At 45.2% G+C, this 23,108-nt stretch overlaps 1 protein-coding gene across 1 annotated transcript in view; it reads right to left on the bottom strand.

Moving 5' to 3' along the window:
• Positions 1-1,738: 1,738 nt before the first annotated feature.
• The window catches only part of ik (IK cytokine), a 54,262-nt gene continuing 32,892 nt past the window's right edge, over positions 1,739-23,108 (bottom strand). Inside the window, exons 5-20 of the mRNA XM_034177560.1 lie at positions 17,980-18,147; positions 17,722-17,836; positions 17,575-17,645; positions 12,101-12,147; positions 11,713-11,876; positions 9,453-9,561; positions 9,277-9,316; positions 9,011-9,185; positions 8,888-8,906; positions 7,849-7,933; positions 4,375-4,461; positions 3,961-4,018; positions 2,222-2,310; positions 2,037-2,145; positions 1,927-1,961; positions 1,739-1,831 (exon numbers count right to left, since the gene is read on the bottom strand). Of these exons, the coding sequence (XP_034033451.1) occupies positions 1,804-1,831; positions 1,927-1,961; positions 2,037-2,145; positions 2,222-2,310; positions 3,961-4,018; positions 4,375-4,461; positions 7,849-7,933; positions 8,888-8,906; positions 9,011-9,185; positions 9,277-9,316; positions 9,453-9,561; positions 11,713-11,876; positions 12,101-12,147; positions 17,575-17,645; positions 17,722-17,836; positions 17,980-18,147 (1,399 nt within the window). The 3' untranslated portion in view covers positions 1,739-1,803. The remainder of the gene's footprint in view (positions 1,832-1,926; positions 1,962-2,036; positions 2,146-2,221; positions 2,311-3,960; positions 4,019-4,374; positions 4,462-7,848; positions 7,934-8,887; positions 8,907-9,010; positions 9,186-9,276; positions 9,317-9,452; positions 9,562-11,712; positions 11,877-12,100; positions 12,148-17,574; positions 17,646-17,721; positions 17,837-17,979; positions 18,148-23,108) is intronic.

The raw sequence follows: 23,108 nt of genomic DNA on the forward strand, positions 1-23,108 counted from the left end.
ACACACATATACACACACATACATACACACACACACATATATACACACACATACATACACACACACACACACACACACACACACACACACACACACACACACACACATAACGTTACTTTGCTGGCTTAGAATCACTTAACATTAATGTTAACTGCACCGCACCAAAAACAATCAAAGGATGATTTGATTAAGTTTAAGTAGACCTGCACATAAAAAGGAAAAACGATACTGGCTTTGCTGACCTGAGTTATCCCTGTTCCCGTCCAGCTTCTCAACTGAAGCTGTTCATGGGATACTTCTTTTTCTGTCTTGCAGACTCTTGGAGTCATTCTTGTGTCTAATTTACCAGGTCGTGTTTGGAGCAGACGACAGAATTTATTACACTTGTCAAAACGAAAACAGGAACTCCATCATGTGTCTCTTTACATTTATTCTGTCCCGTTGTCAACTTCAGCAAAGAAAGAACTAGTTCTCCGCACATGTCCAAAACTCTTAGAACCCATCCGATGATCTTTCGCGGTGACTGCAGGCTCGTTGGTGGAGCTCTGCTTACATCATGACAAATGAATGGACGACTGACGGAGTGACATGAAGACATGAATCAGAGGCACAGAAATGAGCGGTGAGTGGCCACTATGTTTACCAACACCGACCCAGCGTGCACATATGACACGCACTCCCCCCGCCCCCAGCCCAAAAATGGATTTGCATGATTCACCAGCACCTCATTTTCAGGTCGGAAAAGCCGGATTTCTGGATTTATGTGGAAGAATCACATCCCCTATGTGACATTTTGTTAAGACGTAATTATCTCATCCAACAGGAGGGTTATTTTTACAAAAAACCTGCAGGTGACTAAAGACATAAAATCTGCTGTGAATAAGAAAAAAAAAACATCGTTTTCAGTGGTCACCCTCAGGGGAAAAAAAAAAACAGGCAGTTTCCATAGAGGTCAAGGTTGAAATGACTAAATGTAAAGACAAAATACAGACACAACTAACTAAACGGTGACCTGAGATCTGCCTGGTGCTCACAGACTCAGATCAAAGTTTTATCTGTTTCTGCAGGTTTTTACTCATTGCAGCTCGACACAGTATCAGACACAACAAATGTACACTGAGGCTAATTACAAAAAAAAAAAAAAAGGGGGGGGGGGGTGAACAGCAGCAGTGCTGAACCCGGGCTTGTGCTCCACATGTTGCACCTCGTGAAAACGCAGACAAACTATTTGAATGTCCAACAAATTCCATTTTCAGTTCAGATGTGTGTTTGCCTTCACACACGCACTTAAAATCCTCATCCTGCTGTGCAACGCACGTGACACCCGCTGTCCTTTACGCAGCAACCACCAACTCAACATGCAAACATTTAGAAAACCCACGAAAGTTAACGCTGGTTATCAGGGACCTTCGTAAATCAGACCCGAAGACAGGAAGTAACAAAGGAAAAGAAAATATTGTGTCAACATTCTGAAAAACATTTTGTTCAACATGAATGATTAGAAACGTTTTAAAGGACAAGCAAGAAAAGCAGAAGAGCTTTTATTGATCACTAATAAAATCATTATTGATCAATGTTTTACTGACAGGTTACAAGTAAATAGACTGATCAATGAAACATGTCATTTGGGAACCATGTCTCACCTTTGACACCTAACCCTAACCCTAACCCCCCCCCCCCCAAAAAATTCAGACTTTCACAGAAAATAAAAATTAACTGATGACTCTCAACTGTTTGTGTCTAAGTGGACAAGGAAGAAAAAGAGGAAGGACAAAAGGAGATGAGCAGAGAAAGACTGAAGCTTCAGTATTTTGGCCTCTTCACGTCGACGCTAAAAAAAAAGGAAAAAACAAACAAACAGGTTTATCTTCTTTTCTAAATCCAGACTGTTGAAATAAAACATGCAGTCGCTGGTTGGATTCTCACCCATCGGCCTCCAGCTTCTTCCTCTTCTCGATGATCTGAAAGACAAACAGACAGGACGTCAGCGCACGCCAACCTCAGCCTGAAGAAGCTGTGATGTCGCTGCGTCTCACCGCGCTGATCTTCTTCCACTGCCGGTCAAGCTCCGCCTTCTCGTTGGTCTCCTTGAAGCGGCGCGTCTTCCTGCCCTCAGACATCTTGATACCGTACTGGAAGGCGGCCCTGCAGCAAAGAGGTACCTGTCAGACGGCACTGAGGGCACATGCAGACGACGCTCAAACAATGAGAGTCGACTTACTTTGGTAACGCCTCCTTGTTGTTCATGTAGTCTGAGTACTCCTCCTGAGTGTCAAAGTCCCACCGACCCAGAGGACCCTTCTTATTCCCCTGAGACGGACAAAAACACACACACAGACAAACAGTGAGGACAGAACACACACACACACACACAGAGAATGTGGACAGAACACACACGCACGCACACACAGAATGTGGACAGAACACACACACACACACACACACACACACACACACACACACACACACACACACACACACACACACACACACACACACACACACACACACACACACACACACACACAGAGTGGAAAGGGTCAACTCCATCAGGTTCCTGGGAGTGCAGCTCTCTGACAGCCTCTCCTGGACTGCCAACACCACAGTGGTGGTGAAGAAAGTCCAGCAGCGACTCCACTTCCTGAGGGTGCTCAGGAGGAACAATCTGGAGGAGAAGCTGCTGGTGTTGTTCTACAGAGCCACCATCGAGAGCATCCTGACGTACTGCATCACAGTGTGGTACGGGGGGTGCTCAGCAGCAGACAGGAGAGCGCTGCAGAGGGTGATCAACACCACCCAGTGGATCACTGGCTGCTCCCTGCCCAGCCTGGAGAACATTGCCAGCTCTCGCTACCTCAGCAGAGCAGCAAGCATCAGCAAAGACACATCCCACCCCAGCAACCACCTGTTTGACCAACTACCCTCCGGCCGACGGTATAGGTCAATCAAAACTAGGACAAACAGACTCAGGGACAGGTTTCTCCCCAGAGTGATCACTGCACTGAACAATAACAAATCACTCTAATCCACACCTTTCAAGTTTCTTGTACAATATCCGTAAACCATGTGCAATATGATTCCACAGTTGTATATAATTCTCGTTTTACATTTTACTTTTGTCCACATTTTATTTTATTTAGTTGTACATATACTTTGAATAATTTATATGTTAAATTTAATTAGCTTTTATTTGGCTAACAATTACTCGCACCTCGGAAAAGCACCTTTTAGAGTTGCACTCAAATCTCATTGCAATGCAAATTACAATGACACTACCGCAGACACATCTTGCCTGAAGGGACTTTGGGATATTGAGCTTAACTGTTCGATTACCGATGACACATTCTTCCTTGTCCACTTAGACACAAACACTTCTGTCTGTAATAGGGTTAAAGCTACTCAGTTTTTAATTTTTCACAGAGCCCGTATTTCCCCCTTCCAGCGCAATAAATTCAATTCTAGTTCCTCCCCAATTTGTTTAAAGTGCAAGACTGAAACTGGTACCCTCACACATTGCTTTTGAACCTGTTCAAAAGTGAAACAATTCTGGAAAACAACTGGCTAAGAACTAAATAAAATTTTATCTGTTGATTTGAACAATAACCCTAAATATTTACTATTTGGTGTGGTTGACCCTGTTGTACAGGGGAAGTATAACAGGAAATTGTATAAAATGTTGTCCTTTTGTGCTAGGAAATGTATTTTGGTTAACTGGATCTCAGACCAGACTCCGTCTTTGACTCAATGGCAGAAGATGATCTTTGGCTTTGTTTCTTTGGACTATTTGACATGTCGGCTGCATCATAAGGACAATATTTTCAAAAAGACTTGGGAAGAGTGAGGACAGAACACATACGCCCACACAGAGTGAGGACAGAACACACAGACACAAATGCGCACACAGTGGCACTGCGTTTTCACACAAGTGGATGAAGGCTACGGTGCATGCTGGGAAAGTACCTGGTCCATCTTACTGTAGTCAACCTCCTCGTCACTGTCCACAGCCAGATCGTCCAACCTGCAGACAGCAGCAAAGGTCAAAGTTCTCAGTGTCTGACTGTCAAAACGAGACACCATGTGCAAATACTGACAACAAAACATACACACACACACACACGATCAAACAAACAAGGATAAATTCCAACCATCAACATTCTGACTACAGTGGGCGGCCCTGAGTGGGTCTGTCAACAAGTAGGAGTGGCTTCATATCGCACAACTTCACATTGCATTAAATCAAAAACTGATAATGTCTGTGTCTCTGTGTCGGTGTCTTTCTGTGTCTACTTCTGTCCCTCTGTTTCTGTGTCTCTGTCAACCTGTTTCTCTCTTCATCTGTTGGCCTCTGTGCACCTGTGTTTCTCTGTGTCTTACGTAGCAGGGTAGCACTCGGCGTAAGAGTTGGATCCACCAAAGAAGTCTCCCAGCTGCTCCTTGCTGCCGTCTCTCCTCTGACTGGCTGTGCTTCATCATTAAAGAACATTACTGCAGTCATCAGAGGGCAAACACTTATTATTACAGTACATCCAACAAACCTGACCTTTGACCTACAACCCCAAATCAGAGATGCTCTATTTGAAATATTGATGGATGACTGGTTTTGTCGCTGTCTGAAGGTTCAGGGCTCACAGATGTTCAGCTGGAACCCTTCACACTCTTAAACCCCTCCAGATTCATTTACTGACATTCAGCACTGTGGAGGAACAAATGTTCAAATCTCTTTCAGTCTTCCTTTGAGGAACATCATTTCTATCATTGCACACTGCAGATTGTCCACCCAGGTTCAACCTGTCCCAGACCCTGCTTCTGGACCAAATCATTACAATCCCCTTCTTGAAATGACTTCATTTTGGAATATGTTAAAGAAATAGATGAATATGAACAAATGAAACTGACCAGAAAAAAAACATGAATGTTTGGCTTCATGCAAGGTTTTTTTTTTTTTAATCCTGTGCCAACATTTTCTGATTTGGGGTTGAAGGGTACCAGCTGACATAAAATGACAACATGACATTAACACAACATACAGTGTATCCGGAAAGTATTCACAGCGCTTCACTTTTTACTCATTTTTTTTTGTTACAGCCTTCTTCCAAAATGGATGAAATTAATTTTTCTTCAAACGTCTACACACAATACCCCATAATGACAATGTGACAAAGGTTTTATGAGATTTCACAATTAAAATAAAAAACTAAGAAATCACATATCCATAAGTATTCACAGTCTTTGCCATGAAGCTCAGGTGCCTCCTGTTTCCACTGATCATCCTTGAGATGTTTCTACAGCTTAATTGGAGTCCACCTGGGTTACATTCAGTTGAAAGACACACACCTGTCTACATATAAGGTCCCACAGTTGACAGTCAGAGCACAAACCAAGCATGAAATCAAAGGAATTGTCTGTATACCTCAGACAGGATTGTCTGGAGGCACAAATCTGGAGAACATTTCTGCTGCTTTGAAGGTCACAATGAGCACAGTGAGATCCATCATCTGTAAATGGAAGAAGTTCAGATCCACCAGGACTCTTCCTAGAGCTGGCCGCACGTCTAAACTGAGCGATCGGGGGAGAAGAACCTTAGTCAGGGAGGTGACCAAGAACCTGATGGTCACTCTGTCAGAGCTCCAGCATTCCTCTGTGGAGAGAGGAGAACCTTCCAGAAGGACAACCATCTCTGCTGCAATCCACCAATCAGGCCTGTATGGTAGAGTGCCCAGACAGAAGCCACTCCTTAGTAAAAGGCACACGGACGGCAGCCCACCTGCAGTTTGACAAAAGATACCTGATGGACTCTCAGACCAGGAGAAACAACATTCTCTGGTCTGATGAGACACAGATTGAACTCTTTGGCGTCATGTTTGGAGGAAACCAGGCACCATCCCTACAGTGAAGCCTGGTGGTGGCAGCATCATGCTGTGGGCATGTTTTTCAGCAGCAGGAACTGGGAGACTAGTCAGGATTGAAAGAAAGATGAATGCAGCAAAGTACAGAGACATCCTGGATGAAAACCTGCTCCAGAGCACTCTTGACCTCAGACTGGGGCGACGGTTCATCTTTCAGCAGGAAATGACCCTAAACACACATCCAAGATATCAAAGGAGTGTCTTCAGGACAACTCTGTGAATGTCCTCGAGTGGCCCAGCCAGAGCCCAGACCTGAATCCGGCTGAACATCAACATGGGGAGGTGATGGTCTTGTGGTTAAGTGTTGTGCTTGAGACCTGAGGATGCTCAGTTTAAATCCCAGCCTGACCAGAAAATCACTAAGGGCCCTTGGGCAAGGTCCTTAATCCCCTAGTTGCTCCTGATGTGTAGTGAGTACCTTGTATGACAGCAGCCTCACATCTTGGTGAATGTAAGGCATTATTGTAAAGCGCTTTGATCGTCTGATGCAGATGGAAAAGTGCTCTATAAATGCAGTCCATTTAGCATTGAACATCTCTGGAGAGATCTAAAAATGTCTGTGCACTGATGCTCCCCATCCAACCTGATGGAGCTTGAGAGGTGCTGCAAAGACGAATGGACCACACTGTCCAAAGATAGGTGCACCAAGCTTGTGGCATCATACGTATTCAAGAAGACTTGAGGCTGTAATTGCTGCCAAAAGGTGCATCAACAAAATACTGAGCAAAGGCTGTGAATACTTATGGACATGTGATTTCTTTGTTTTTTTTATTTTTAATAAATTTTGAAAAAAAAAAAAAAAAAAAAATCAAAATAGGTTTTTCATGTTGTCATTATGGGGTGTTGTGAGTACAATTTTGAGGCAAAAACAAATTTACTCAGTTTTGGAATCAAATCAAAATCAAATCAATTTTATTTATATAGCGCCAAATCACAACTAACAGTTGCCCAAGGCGCTTTATATTGTAAGGCAAAAGCCATACAATAATTACAGAAAAACCCCAACAGTCAAAACAACCCCCTATGAGTAAGCACTTGGCGACAGTGGGAAGGAAAAACTCCCTTTTAACAGGAAGAAACCTCCAGCAGAACCAGGCTCAGGGAGGGGCAGTCTTCTGCTGGGACTGGTTGGGGCTGAGGGAGAGAATCAGGAAAAAGACATGTTGTGGAGGGGAGCAGAGATCAATCACTAATGATTAAATGCAGAGTGGTGCATACAGAGCAAAAAGAGGTGAATAAAAAGAAACACTGGGTGCATCATGGGAACCCCCCCGCAGTCTAAGTCTATAGCAGCATAACTAAGGGATGGTTCAGGGTCACCTGATCCAGCCCTAACTATAAGCTTTAGCAAAAAGGAAAGTTTTAAGCTTAATCTTAAAAGTAGAGAGGGTGTCTGTCTCCCTGATCCGAATTGGGAGCTGGTTCCACAGGAGAGGAGCCTGAAAGCTGAAGGCTCTGCCTCCGATTCTACTCTTACAAACCCTAGGAACTACGAGTAAGCCTGCAGTCTGAGAGCGAAGCGCTCTATTGGGGTGATATGGTACTAAGAGGTCCCTAAGATAAGATGGGACCTGATTATTCAAAACCTTTTAAGTAAGACTAACATAAAATGTGGAAAAAGCGAAGCGCTGTGAATACTTTCCAGATGCGCTGTAAAACAACACAAAAACACGACAAAATGACATAGAAAACATGAAACGACACAAAATAAAAACCTAAAATGTCATAAAAACATCATTAAAACAACATAAAATGACAAATACATGAAAACAAAATAAAAAACAAAATGACTGGACACAAAAACAACAAAACAGGATAAAAGAACAAAAGAAACATGAAACTAAATAAAAATGACAACCCAAAAACAACATAAAACATCGATAGTGACATAAAAGGCCAGGAGCCACGCTGCAGAGGAGGGAGGGAGGCAGCTGAAGGATATGACTCCTGGTTCTGCCACTGGCTGCCAGCGGAGCCTGCAAACTTCTCATTGATCATCTTTATCTGATCTCGTACCGAACCCGGACCTGCAAGACAGATCAGGAAACATCAAAGCACAGAGGCACACTGATCCAGACCCAAATGTTTAATTTTTTGCCACAATAATGAAATGTTGATGAAATAATGAAAAACTTTAATATAGTATAGAAATAATGGATGGCAAGTCATCCAACATAAAGAAATATTGGATTAAGAAAAGTTATATTGGACGAGGCGTAGCCAAGTCCAATATAACTTTTCTGAATCCAGTATTTCTCTATGTTGGATGACTTGCCATCCATCAATTATGTTCTCCACCCCCCTCCCAAATTAAGCAAACAACAAAGAGTCAAGTAAATTAGATAAATTTATTTTGTTGTGAACAGCATATGAATGCTTCTAAAATGTCATTAGCGTGCTTGTCTACCTTCTTAGTGTTTTTGGCATCCTTGGAGTTCAATATTTCCACCAGTTCCTGCTCTGTGAACTCAGCAAACCTCGCTGGCAGACGATTTTCTGCTGTTGTTGAAATGTCTGTTGCCATTTTTTTCCAACCAGTGTCTGTCAGCTAGTTCCTGACCTTCGTATGCTGCGCTCTGATTGGCTAGCTGTTGTCAGTAAGCTCTAACGCTATTGGTCAGTGGGAACCGATCCAATATATCTTTTGGTCATAGCCTTTGGATCCTTTTGGATCCAACATAACTTTCTGGCGCCAAGCATGCCAAAATACAGGTAAATGATGGACAGAAAGGCTAATCTGTGATTGGCTATTGCAATATGAGTGGAGAACATAAATGGATGATGTGAGGGTCAAAAAAAAAAAAAAAAAAAACTGCCAGGAAACACTGGTCAAAGTGGAACCACATCCAGTGTTTCCAGTCAGGTTTTTAAAGTCCTAAAAACAAAAACCCAACATGAAACCCCGGACAGGACTGAGTGCGGCGCTGAGCTGAGCCGTGGGGGCGCCACTGAGCCGCCTACAGGCAGTAACTGTGACTCACCCGCATCCACCTCCACAGCCTGTAAAAAAAAAAAAAAAAAGACACAGGTGTCACCTGAACTCAAGTTTTAAACTCCACAACTCAGCGTCACATAGAGACTTTCGTCGTCCCAGTCCCCCAGACCTGGACTTCGTCTCCGCGTGGTTTCTCAAAGTACGTGTGTCTCCTCTTGGCGTCGTCCTCCCGCTCTCTGTCTCGCTCTCGGTCCCTCTCACGGTCTCGGTGTCGCTCTTTGTCCTTGGATGGTTTGGAGGAGGGGTTGTTGGACGGGATGTAATCTCCGATGTCATCAAAGATGCTGGATAGTGAGACAGGTTGAGTTTAACTGGCTCATACAGGTTGGGGGCAGGGCTGGCTGAGTGGTGGGAGGAGTTGGAGCGTGTACTGACCTGAGATCCGCCTCAGGGGCTCTTTTGTCATCTAATTTTCCTAAAAACACAAATTAAACTCATCATCATCATGAGGCGCCACGTGAGGACGAGCAGCTGCGTCAGGATTTTGGCATGAATTTAACGCCTTCAAGCGTCACTTAAGAGAAGGTGTGCGAAGAAGAAAATGACCTCACCTTTGTCCTTCTTCTTGATCTTCTTGTGGCGCGTTCCCTGCCTGAGGTAGGACAGGATCTGCGTCAGCTTGGAGATGACGATGTCATTGGTGGTCAAAGTGGTTTGAGCCTGAGACACAGAGAAACCGTCAGACGGCGCAGTTTTACAGTTTTATTTTTCCTGCTTCAGGTGCAAACACTTTTCATTCGCCTCAATCTCGGAAGCAAATAACTCAATAAATAAATAACATGGCGTGGCCTTGACTGGAAGGGCAGGTTTAACGGTTTATAATTTTTACTTTTATGTTTTAATGATATTGATAACTAAAGTTACATTTAAAGAAAATTCACAAATAACATGCATGTATTTATTTACTACTTCAGGAGGAAGTAAAAAGAAAAAAAAAAAAAAAAAAAAAAACGGACAAGTTGGGGACAGAAGCACCCAGATTGGAAAAAAGGGTGAGAAAACATCTTTTCTGTCAGGACCAGCCGAGGGACTAAATTAACAGCTCAAAGAGGAAGAGCTGCAGGTGGATTTAAGGTCTGCACCCCAAAATGGTTAGGACTGGGCTGCAGTGGTCCTCGTGAAAAAAGTGAGTCTGGGACCCTGGTGAGCCCTGTGCTGGATCCTGAGTCTGTCACTCAAGATCCAGCACAAGTAGGATGATCAACTAGAAGCAGATTTACCTTCTACTTAAATCCACAAACACGCTGCTTTTCCCTCCAAACTAAAGAAGCGGGCACAGATGTGGCACATGCCTTCAAAAACAGAGGCGTAGAGCTGTGTCCACAGGAGGGCGCTCACAGCTAACGACATGGAGCTGTATATAAAAACTAGAGAGCGTAGTAGCGCTGAGCCGTGTGTCGACAAGGAGGTGTGATCGCCATTTTAATTCCGGGCAAGTTAGTGATTTGCGTGCATAGAAGTTCAAGAAACAGGTGGAATATGCCGGAAAGCTGCACATGTTGGCAAAGCCACAAACGGAAGAACAAGGGAGACAATATTTCCTTCCATAAGTAAGTGGTTTTGGTTCTTCTTGTCACTTTCTCCGTGATATTTGGATGATAAACAGCTGTATGTCTCCTGCCGTACCTGTGTCGCCCGATGACACGGACCATTAACTCTTCACTTATGTCTAGTTGATATTTTCCACTGTTAGACCAATGTCTAGTTAAAATACTTGTCGTTAGTGATTAAAATTGTTCAACAAGACAAGATTTTTTTTATTTATTTATTTGCACCTTAAAATAATGAGATTATAATGACCCGCGCTGTGCCACTCACAGTCACACCCACACATAGAGATGTGTACACACACCACTGACTTCATGAATCAAACTTGGTCAATAAAGGATAACTGTGTAAAAATATAATATATATATATAAATTTATCATAATGGTTTTAGGAGCCGCGCTGCATTGAACACAGCAGCTGCAGCTGCAGCAGGACGCCTCAGCTCAGCAGCTTGAACAGTGCAGATCCATGTAACTTTCAACACTAATATTTGGGAATGTGTGTGTGTCAGAGTAAGTTTAATACTTTCCTGACATAATTTAATGTCATTTAATTTTACTGGCTCGATATCCAGGTCAAAATGGCATTTTAACACGTATTTTGCGAGCATTTTTCTGAGTGTGTTCAGTCGCGAATCTCCATTGAAAATACATTAACATCTGGGTACTTCATCAATATTTTGCCGGTTAGGAGACGTCATGTCGCTGTCCGTGAAGGGACGTTTTCGTTTAGTGTGCAGCGTTGGGACTGCGCTCTCTAGTTCTCATATACAGCTCCATGGCTAACGAGGACCTTCAGGCTGTTAGGGATCAAACTATCTTTGTCTGACTTTTTTCCTTTTCCTTCCCACTGTTGCCAAGTGCTTGCTCACAGGGGGTCGTTTTGACCGTTGGGGTTTTTCTGTAATTATTGTATGGCCTTGCCTTACAATATAAAGCGCCTTGGGGCAACTGTTTGTTGTGATTTGGCGCTATATAAATAAAATTGATTTGATTTGATTTGATATTCATTCAGAAACTCCTCACAAAGTCCATCCATCACTTTAGTCAGTCAGGGATCTGAACGCAGCCCGTCAGTGCTGTGACACACCAGACGGGCTGACGTGCCCCCCCACGTCCAGTACTGGTTCACGCTGAACAGCTGGACTGATCCAGAGGTGTTGAAAGACTCCATGTCACACTCAGCTGTTTCCATGGTAACTCAGTACCTGGGTGCTGGATGGGTGTGTGGAGGTGTGAAGAGGCCGGACTTTGTCTCAGTACCTCCATGCTGGGACAGTCCGCCTTGCTGCGGATCAGTGTTGTTGGGATGTCGGTGTCAGTGAACTCATCATCCAGATCCACCACGTACGCCATCCTCCCGGGCAGGAAGAGCTCGTTCCGCTCCGCCAGCCCGGCCCTGAACACCACCCGGTAGATGTTCCGACCTGCAGCAGAAGACAAAACAATGTCAATACATTTTTTTCGCATTAAAAACAAATTTAATGTCACAGCTGCTGAGTCCAACCAGGACCCGAGTCCGGGCAGAACTTAGGACTTCTCCTGCATCCTCCTCTGTGCACGTTCTCCAAAAGTTCAGTAAGGAACAAGGTTGATTAGACAGATGGATTTTTAACAGCAGGATCAGTCCTTTACGAATGTACAGACTCACCCAGGCGAGTCTTGAACTCAATCTTCTCCTCTGGCTCCAAGTCTTTCCTGATGGACAGAAAGTCAAAGTTCAGTTTGATGCATTTTAAATAACAAAAACTGGAACTCTGCATTTCAGAGATCAAGCACATGTATGAACAGATCCATCTGGGAGGGTGTGCTGGTGCAGCTCGTTACACAGCCCACAACACCATGGAACCTGGACACCTGAACATCTCGTTTGACCTTCCAGCGTTGTGAAATGCAAATTGTGAAATCCAAAGAAAAATCTGCAGGGGGTCTGGGGGCACAGCCCCCAAGGAGCTGGGTGTAAGGCCTGCAGGGCCCCAAAAACCAAATTAATTTTGTATCTGTCTGTTTTTAGAAAATACCACTCTTGGGCCGACTTGTGCTGGAAATTATTAATCTTTCTTTAACTTCTGGATCTGTTCCTAAATGTTTCAAATCTGCAGTGATTAAACCATTACTTAAGAAACCTAATCTTGACCCTAGTGTATTGAAAAACTATCAGCCAATATCAAATCTATCATCAGGCTCTAAAATTCTGGAAGAAGTGGTTTCACGGCAGCTCGTGGACCATCTTACTGAGAATAATCTCTTTGAGCCACTGCAGTCTGCTTTTAGAAAATATCATTCCACAGAGACGGCTCTCACTAAAGTGGTGAATGATCTTCTGCTTACAATGGATTCAGACACACTACGGTTCTGGTGCTGTTAGATCTCAGTGCTGCATTTGATACAGTGGATCATTATATTCTACTTGACAGGCTGGAGAATCATTTTGGGATTACTGGGAGTGCCCTTGCATGGTTGATGTCATACCTGTCCAGTTGTTCTCTGTGTTTTGTACAGTAACACTACCTCTAACCTTAGTGACATGAAATTTGGGGTTCCACAGGAGTCCGTCTTAGGCCCCCTGCTTTTCTCCCTTTATATAGCACCCCTTGGGCACATATTGCGGCGTTTTGGGGTTACCTTTCACTACTATGCTGATGATACTCAGTTATACATGCCGATAACTGCTGGTAATCTCATTCACATAAAATCTTTAGAAGATTATCTTGCATCAGTGAAAAGCTGGAGGTCTAGAAACTTCAACTTTTAAACTCTGATAAGACTGAAATGATGGTTCTTGGTCCAGTGAGACATCAGCATCAATTTGACCAGATAACGCTTAGCCTAGGCTCGTGTGTCATACATCACACTGACAAAGTGACGAACCTTGGGGTAAATTTTTGATCCTACATTGTCCTTTGACCTCCACATTAGAGATATTAAGAGGACTGCTTTCTTCCACCTGCAAAATATAGTGGAGATTCGTCCCATACTGTCTATGGCTGATGCTGAGACCCTGATCTATGTGTTTATCTCTTCTAGATTGGGCTACTGTAATGTTCTATTTTCTGGTTTACCACAGTCCAGCATTAGGGCTCTCCAATTGGTTCAAAATGCTGCTGCCAGACTTTTGACAGGAAGCGCAAAGTTCAACCACATTACACCCATTTTGGCGTCTCTTCACTGGCTTCCTGTCCCAGTAAGATGAGATTTTAAGGTTCTGCTACTTGTCTATAATATTGTTCACGGACTGGCACCTCCCTACCTGGCTGTTCTGTGGAATGATCTCCCTGCATCAATAAAACAGTCAGATTCTGTAGAGACTTTCAAGTTCAGACTTAAGACGCACTTATTTTCCCTTTCATATGGCTAGCATACTGGTATAGAATGTTACTATGCTTTGTACTTTTTTACTGTGCTTTATTAATCTTTTAATTCATTTTGTTTTCTGAATTGTTTTGTGTGAAGTGCCTTGAGGTGACTCTGTTGTGATTTGGTGCTATATAAAATGAATAAATTGAAATTATCTAATGACACAGTTTCAGCATCTCCTGGAAGAAAAAAAATCCCAGAATAAGTGCATATTTAAATGATCCTGTATTCAACCATTCATTTAAACCATCAATGATCATGTTGAAATAAGAGAATATGATGTGGAAGTTGGCCCTGGAATGACTTTCCTTTTAATTGTAAACCAAATTACGCATTAACTCAGAACAATTAAACAACATGAAATTCATGAAGACTGAAAAGACTGTTAAAGCATTTAAAAAACCACAGCTACAATTTGTAGAATATTTTGAAATCATAGTAAAACATCAATAATGTACCTTATAGTAAAAAAGTCACATATTCTTGTGTGAATTCCTGTAAATCCACTCAAAGCCACAGTGTCTTTTTTCACAATGACAAAGTATACATGAATTAAAAAAAACTCACCTAATCGTGTCTGAAATCCTGTTTGAACAGTACAATGTTTATTTTCCAGGGAGAAAAAAAATTCTTACCGTGTTTCTTGAAGGCAAAAGATGCAGTGAGCTTTTCCAGTTTCTTTTATCTGTGTTCATGATGACGAAGTTTAAATTCAACCCAGCGCCAATTCCACGGATTCATGTCCTAATTAAACTTTTTCAAACCATGTTTCTCGCCATCTTCCCTCTCTCAGAAGTCACTCCGTGACACAGACATGCTGCAAAATTCTTTTAAAAACTTGATGGCTCTTAAAGTATGCGATGGTCACATGCTACGTTTAGCTTGGAGCAGCCACACAGCATCACCGTAGCAACCAACCAGTCCCGCTTTATGACAACTGTCACAACAGCCACGGTTTGAGAGTGTCATTTTTCTCAGCACACTTCCTCAAATCAGAAGACACTGATTTGTATCTGTAACACACAGATCAGTGTCCACGGACTTATAAAACTTACACAATGTCGCAAACAAAAAAAGGAACGCTTCGCGATAGCCATTTTAAAAACTCAGTGACAATCACGATTACAGAGTACAACATTAACGTGAAGTTTTACTGCATTGTGTACATGGTATAAAAACAATCCTGTGTGATTTATACTTCGGGAACAATAGAACACAGCAGGAATCAAATTGGCGTCGGGTAACGTTGTATTGTGAGGGTGTGGCTTCCAGTCACGTTGAGTACTGTCATGTTGCTCTGACTTGCGCTGAAACCACTTAATTTCTGCATCAAGTACAGGATGCAAAAAAAATTAAACATTTAATTTTTTGTGTCCGATTCATTTCGTCCTTTGCGTCCCTCACGCTGTTCTGGTGTTGAGATACATCGTCTCGGCACTGAGTTGCTTGCACGTGGCGTTGTCATCGCGCCGCATGACGCAACTTGAAGTGGGCCCGGTGTGAAAGGGGCTTTAGAGAGGATCACCAACTCTCTTCTTTTCTCCTCCTGGAACTTTTGGAAACACGAAGCCTTTAAGGTCCTGTCACACCTTGTCGATTTAGCCAGTGTATGCCAACCGTATTAAAAAAAACACTGGCCTAAGTCCAATAAATTAAGGGTAAGTTTTTTTACAAGTTAAGAGCACGTTGAAACATGTAAAGCTCACTGATATACGTCCTAATAAGCTAAGCTCCTCAAAACATTTTGGGCATGCTGAAAATTTCACCGTGTGACTCATACGTCCGGCACATGTTGGACATAAGTTGTAGGTAAAGGCCCGGTCACACGGCACTTAACGAAGGGCAGCGAAGCCCAAACAAAACAAGAAATCTGGACTTTTGTTGGCATCGTTTAACCTTCGTGTAGCTTCATTCCTGCAGCTGGCGCTTCGTCAAAATTTGAACGAATGCTGCCGTATTTCGTTTTGCTGTCATTCTTGATGGTTTTTTACCGTTTGCTTAGTTTTTGTAATGTTAGCATTTAGCTTGACTTTGTTCAACCAGCTGCTTCTGCCGCTGCGTGTGATGTGGCGACACTGCCGCGGTCATGCCGTGCTGCTGGTTGGCATGACTGCGGCAGACAGTTTCACTTTCAGTTTGCAGTTTCTCCAGGACTCAGGCATTATGAGCTCCATCCCAGATCTGAGTCCTGGAACTCAGAGATGCAGACACACACTACTCCAGCTGTGGCTCCAGGTGCGTTTCGTTTAAAGTGTCGAGATCAATGTTAGCTTCGGTTTTGTTTTGCTCCATTTTCATCTCTTTTGCGCTCTTGATTCGCAGGCTATTCGGTGATTAATCTCGTTCGTCCACCTTTTCTCAATGATTTGTGACTTTTTTACTTTTTTTCCCCTTCGTTCACGAATCGTCTTATGCCGTTTGTCCAGGCCTTAAGTTATGTGATTGTTGGCACACGTTTCTTGTAATTTACTCTTAAGTCTAAGTATGTCCATTAATACTGGCCACTGATTGGCTGAAAGCTGCGTCCTCATGCAGAACGGCCGTTTTATTCACACACGGAGTAAATCTGACCTGTTCGTTTCAGTCCAATTCACCATCACAGATGGACATGAATTCTGATTTTGGACATGAGCTCCTGATTTTGGAAAAATGATCTCTGAAAATACTTTAATTTATGGCTGGAAACGCAGCGTTTTAAAGCAAGTCCTTCTGTGGTTCTTTTTCTGCTCCAGGTGCGTTTCTCAGAGGATGCCGGTGTCACGCTCTGATCACACAGAAGCGCTGTGATGATTTAAACTTTTAAAGTGCCGTTGCTGTGGTGTGATCATCAGACGACCTGATCGATTGATCAGGGTGATCGTATCTGATTAATGCGCTGTTTAAATATTTAAAGCGCTGTCGGTGATCACAACACCAACAGATCACACAGCACTTCCTTCAGATCACACCTGATCGCAATCGACTGACGCTTTAAATGTTTAAATCATCACAGCGTTTCATTATTCAGGTCTGTGATGGTCTGATCAGGTCCACTGATCAGGAAGCAGCCGCTTGGAGCGTTAAAAGTTTCAAGAGTCACAGCACTCCATTCATTCACGGCAGCGTTTCCCACAGCCAGTCCACTCATCAGCATTCTGTACGCAATGAAAATTGCGGTTAATCGTCAAGGTGTGACAGCTGCATTAATTTATTAGACGCATGACAGAGTGCGCCAGAGTTTTTAATACAGCCGGCATACACAGGCTAAATCGTCAAGATGTGACAGGAACTTTGATCTGTAAAATAAGGCGCTACTTTCTGAATGTGACAGCAGCTACAGTATTACAGGAGGCGCTCTGGATTATTTAATGAAGGATTCGGATGACGTTTGTTTCTTTCTGCGACTCTGAACTGAAACACAGAGTCCTGCAGTGGGAGAGACGCTGCTTTCGGCTGTGCCATTACACAGCACTCTGGCCTCACGGAACACTAAAGTCACTGACTGGAGACTCTCTTTTTTAAAAATGTCCTGTTGAAGGTGGAACTTGGTGACCACTGAGTCTCTCCATCCAGCACTGCAAAAATAAACTGGAATATCAGCAGGTATAAATTGGGAAAATGCTGAATATCGGTGCTGATCATCAGTCCACCCCTGGTATCTAACACATTTTAAAGGTCTAAACTGACTGATCTTCTGCTGAGAACACGTTTGAGCTGAACAGTTGTACCAAGCAGACCGGTTCTCAGTCTCAGAGTCAGGGACTTGGACTTCAGGGTAATGACACATACTTGGCCTCTTTCTGGACTTTCTCCATCAAGTCTTCTTCTTCTTTTTCTTTGCTGGTGATTTCAGCTCTCACCTGTAACAGACAGACTTTAAACCCAACACACAACCAGCCACACCTTCAACATCATCATCATCATCATCATCATCACCTTCTGCAGCAGGGCGAAGTCCAGACCCTTCACCAAGTGAGTGTGCTCCATGTCACCACCCAGAAACTTGGATTCCTGGATCAGCTGACGACGTTTTTCTGCAGCCGATTTATCGCTGAAAACACACGGAAACACAATCAGAAAGAACCGCTTACAGATCTGGACCCCAAGACCTGCACAGTCAGTCAGTCTACTTCTGCTACACCTACATTTGAAAGTTATTTGCTCAAAGTGAACCTGGATCCTGGCAGTACTCACGCCTCAGCAGTGGGTCCAACAGCTCGGTAGTTGGCGGTGGTGCTGATCAGCTCCGTCTCCTCATAGTCTTTGTTCACACCGTCGCGTCTCTCCCTGGCTCGATCGCGGTATTTCTCAGCCAGCTCTCTCTCTCGCTCCATCTCCTGCTGCCGGAGCTTGGCATAGTAACTGGAACCGTTCAGGAAAAAACAAAAAGTGCACTGTTTAGTCACTTTTTCTTTATTAACTTCCAAAAACTGGCAGCACCACTCCTGAAGTCCACTCAGTGGGTTTGAGTTACTCGCACAGGCTGGATGGTGAGCTTTCCGCTGTGTTGTTAGTTTCATCTACTCCTGCTGGCACAGTCATCGTGAATTCCTGGACATGCAGTCCAATGGACCAGGAACATTTTGGTGATATTTGCGTTTCTGCGAGACGGTACAACAGTGGTAGGATCTTCCTGCTAAATTTTGTATTCAGAGTTCTAAAATACCCGGTGAGGTTGTTGGGACACATCACTGAAGACAAAGTCCCTCAAGGACGTTTCTGTTCTACGTTTGACATCAGGGATTTTCATCTTTTTGCACGTTAGCAGTAAACGCAACATTTTTCTGCAATTATGAGGTAAGACAAGTTTGTGATTTAAACTATGAAACGCATCTGAAAACAGTTTTGTGTTGGACACGAGCAGCCCTGGAACTGCTCGGAACCTTGAGCGGGTCCCTGGGATGCACATAGACTGACTGATCAATCTGCCTCCAATGATGGGAACTATGTTTGCTGTAACTAAACCACTCCTGTGACTGTAGTTCCCGGTGGTGGTTTTCCGTCAATCGTTTGTCAGTTGAGCGTCGTGGCTCAGTGCAGTCTCTTTAATCCCTGCAGTGCGAACCCCTCAACACCCCGACATCGGTCCATTTATCCCAACTATACCCAGCAGAACCACATGATGATCCTCAGATGGGTCTTCCATGGTACTATCACAAACACCCAGCTGTATGATCTCAGAGCAGCTTGAACGCGCACACGAAGAACCAAGGGTCTGACTGCAGCAGAGATGGATGTGAGAAAGCACATGATGGTTTACATGAAACGCCTACTGTGGAACCAAAGTCGTGACACAACAGAAGGTGGTGAGGAGACACTGCTCAGGTCACAGTACACAAGACGCCACAGGTCAGAGGTCAGCGCTCGACATGTGAAAATGTTCTCAGGACTGCGCTTCTCTGCAAGGTCAGTCTGCTTACATCTTCCTGTTAGATTAGAATTAATGATGGTTAAAGTGCATATCAGCAGTCAATAAAATGTCAGCTGACTATTCTGAATAAATAAAGAGAAATGAAGTGAGAGAAATGAGAGGACTGGGCGGTGGTCGAGGGCTGGTGGCCCGGCGGCCCGGTCTGCGCTCACAGCCTCTGGCTGTCAGGACGTGGAATGTCACCTAGCTGGGGGGGAGCCTAAGCTTGTGAGGGAGGTTGAGAGGTAGGGACTAGAGATAGTCGGGCTCACCTCCATGCACAGCTTGGGTTCTGGTACCCAACTCCTGGAGAGGAGCTGGGCGCTCCAATTTTCTGGTGTTGCCCACGGGGAGAGGCGGTGGGCACAGGTAGCATTGCTAATTGCTCCCCAGCTCAATCGCCATGTGCTGGAGTTCACCCCGGTGAACGAGAGGGTCGCGTCCCTATGCCTTCGGGTCGGGGACAGGTCTCTCACTGTTGTCTCGGCCTATGGGCCGAGCAGCAGTGCAGAGTACCCGACCTTCTTGGATTCCCTGGGAGGGGTACTAGATAGTGCTCCAACTGGGGACTCCATTGTTCTCCATTGTTCTCCTGGGGGACTTCAACGCCCACGTGGGCGGCAACAGTGAGACCTGGAGGGGGGTGATCAGGAAGTACGGCCTCCACGATGTGAACCTGAGTGGTGTTCAGTTATTGGACTTCTGTGCCAGCCACAGTTTGTCCATCACAAACACCATGTTCGAGCACAAGGGTGTCCATAAGTGCACGTGGCACCAGGACACCCTGACCAGAAGGTCGATGATCGACTTTGTAGCAGTATCATCTGACCTTTGGCCACTTGTCTCGGACACTCGGGTGAAAAGAGGGGCTGAGCTGTCAACCAATCACCACCTGGTGGTGAGTTGGATCCACTGGGAGGGGAGGAAGCCGGTCAGACCTGGCAGGCCCAAACGTATCGTGAGGGTCTGCTGGGAACGACTGGCGGAACCCTCTGTCAGCGAGGTGTTCAACTCCCACCTCCGGGAGAGAGCTTCTCCCAGATCCCGGGGAAGGTTGGAGACATGGAGTCCAAGTGGACCATGTTCTCCACCTCCATTGTCGATGCGGCCGCTCATAGCTGTGGTCGCAGGGTCTCTGGTGCCTGTCGTGGCAGCAATCCCCGAACCCGGTGGTGGACGCAGGAAGTAAGGGATGCCGTCAAGCTGAAGAAGGAGTCCTACTTGTCTTTGTTGGCAGGTGGGACTCCGGAGGCAGCTAACAGGTACCGGCAGGCCAAGCGTGCTGCAGCCTGTGTGGTCACAAAGGCAAACACTCGGGTCTGGGAGGAGTTTGGGGAGGCCATGGAGGAGGACTATCGGTCGGGTTTAAAGAAATTCTGGCAAACCGTCCAACGCCTCCGGAGGCGGAAGCAGCTCTCCACCAACACTGTCGACATTGCAGGTGGGGAGCTGTTGACCATGACTGGGGATGTTGTCCGGTGGTGGAAGGAATACGTCGAGGATCTCCTTAATCCCATCATCACGTCTTCCAAAGAGGAAGCAGAGACTGGGGAATCATCCATTATCCAGGCCGAAGTCACAGAGGTGGTCAGAAATCTCCTCGGTGGCAAGGCTCCTGGGGTGGATGAAATCCGTTCGGAGTACCTTAAGTCTCTGGATGTTGTGGGACTGTCTTGGTTGACACGTCTCAGCAACATTGTGTGGCGGTCGGGGACAGTGCCTCTGGATTGGCAGACCGGGGTGGTGGTCCCTCTGTTTAAGAAGGGGGACCGGAGGGTGTGTTCCAACTACAGGGCGATCACACTCCTCAGCCTCCAGCCTCCACGGTAAGATCTATTCCAGAGCACTGGAGAGGAGAATTCGACCGATAGTCGAACCTCGGATTCAGGAGGAGCAGTGTGGTTTTCGTCCAGGTCACGGCACACTGGACCAGCTCGACACCCTCCATCGGGAGCTTGACGGTTCATGGGAGTTCGCCCAACCTGTCCACATGTGTTTTGTGGATATGGAGAAGGCGTTCGACTGTGTCCCTCGAGGTGCCCTGTGGGGGTGCTCCTGGAGTACGGGGTCCAGGGTCCTTTTTTAAGGACTGTTAAGTCCCTGTACGACCGCAGCAGGAGCTTGGTTTACATAGCCGGTAGAAAGTCAAGCCTGTTTCCAGTGCACGTTGGCCTCCGCCAGGTCTGCCCTTTGTCACCGGTTCTGTTCATTAAGTTTATGGACAGAATTTCTCGGCGCAGTCAGGGTGGAGAGGGGGTCAGGTTTGGCAACCACAGAATTTCGTCTCTGCTGTTTGCGGATGATGTGGTTCTGTTGGCGTCGTCAAATCAGGACCTTCAGCGTGCACTGGTGCGGTTTGCAACCGAGTGTGAAGCGTCCGGGATGAAAATCAGCACCTCCAAATCCGAGGCCATGGTTCTCGATCGGAAAAAGGTGCTTTGCTCTCTTTAGGTTGGTGGAGTGTCCTTGCCTCAAGTGGAGTAGTTTAAGTATCTCGGGGTCTTGTTCACGAGAGAGGGACGGATGGAGCATGAGATCGACAGACAGATCAGTGCAGCATCTCATCTGCAGTGATGCAGTCGCTGTATCGGACCATCGTGGTGAAGAGAGAGTTGAGCAGGGGGGGGCAAAGCTCTCCATTTACCGATCTACGTTCCGACCCTCACCTATGGTCATGAGATTTGGCTCAAGACCGAAAAACAAGATCGAGCGGCCGAGAACAAGCGGCTGAGATGAGTTTCCTCTGCAGGGTGGCCACTCGAGAGGAGCTCGGAGTCGAGCCGCTGCTCCTCCATGTCGAAAGAAGCCAGCTGAGGTGGCTCGGGCATCTTTCCAGATGCCCCCTGGATGCTACAGATCACAATGTCATCTGCAAACATCATAGTCCATGCGGACTCCTGTCTGATCTCATCCGTCAACCTGTCCATCACCACTGCAAACGAGAAAGGACTCAGAGCTGATCCTTGGTGTAATCCTACCTCCACCTTGAATGAGTCTGTCATTCCGACTGTGCATCTCACCACTGTCACACTATCCTTGGACATGTCTTGCACTACTCTAACATACTTCTCTGCCACTCCAGACTTCCTCATACAATACCACAGCTCTTCTCTTGGCACGCTATCATAAGCTAAGTCCACAAACACACAACCTCTTTCTGGCCTTCTCTGTACTTCTCTGTAGTGCTCTTTCTTGGCATGAAACCATACTGCTGCTCACAGATCTTCACCTGTTTTCTAAGCCTAGCTTCTAATACTCTTTCCCATAACTTCATGCTGTGGCTGATCAACTTCATGCCTCTGTAGTTACTGTAGCTCTGTACATCACCCTTGTTCTTGAAAATAGGAACCAGCACACTTCGTCTTCACTCCGCGGGCATCCTTTCACTTTCCAAGATTTTATTAAACAATCTGGTTAGAAAGTCTACTGCCATGTCTGCTAGACATTTCCATGCCTCCACTGGAATGTCATCTGGACCAACTGCCTTTCCACTCTTCATCCTCTTCATAGCAGCCCTCACTTCTTCCTTACTAATCTCTTGTACTTCCTGATTTACTCTCACCACATCATCCAGCCTTTTCTCTCGCTCATTTTCTTTATTCATCAGCTCTTCAAAATAATCCCTCCACCTTCTCAGCACACACTCCTCACTTGTCAGCACATTACCATGTGCATCTTTTACCTCCCTAACGTGCTGCACATCCTTTCCAGCTCTGTCCCTTGTCTGGCCAATCAGTACAAGTCCTTTTCTCCTTCCTTACTATTCAACTTCTTGTACAGCTTGCAATATGCCTTTTCCTTCGCTTTTGCCACTTCTCTTTTCGCCTTACACCGCATCTCCTTGTACTCCTGTCTACTTTCTTCATCTCTCCGACTATCCCAAAACTTTTTCGCCAACCTCTTTCTCCTTATG

The sequence above is a fragment of the Thalassophryne amazonica genome, chromosome 9, assembly GCF_902500255.1.
Source record: "Thalassophryne amazonica chromosome 9, fThaAma1.1, whole genome shotgun sequence".
NCBI classification, from domain to species: domain Eukaryota; kingdom Metazoa; phylum Chordata; class Actinopteri; order Batrachoidiformes; family Batrachoididae; genus Thalassophryne; species Thalassophryne amazonica.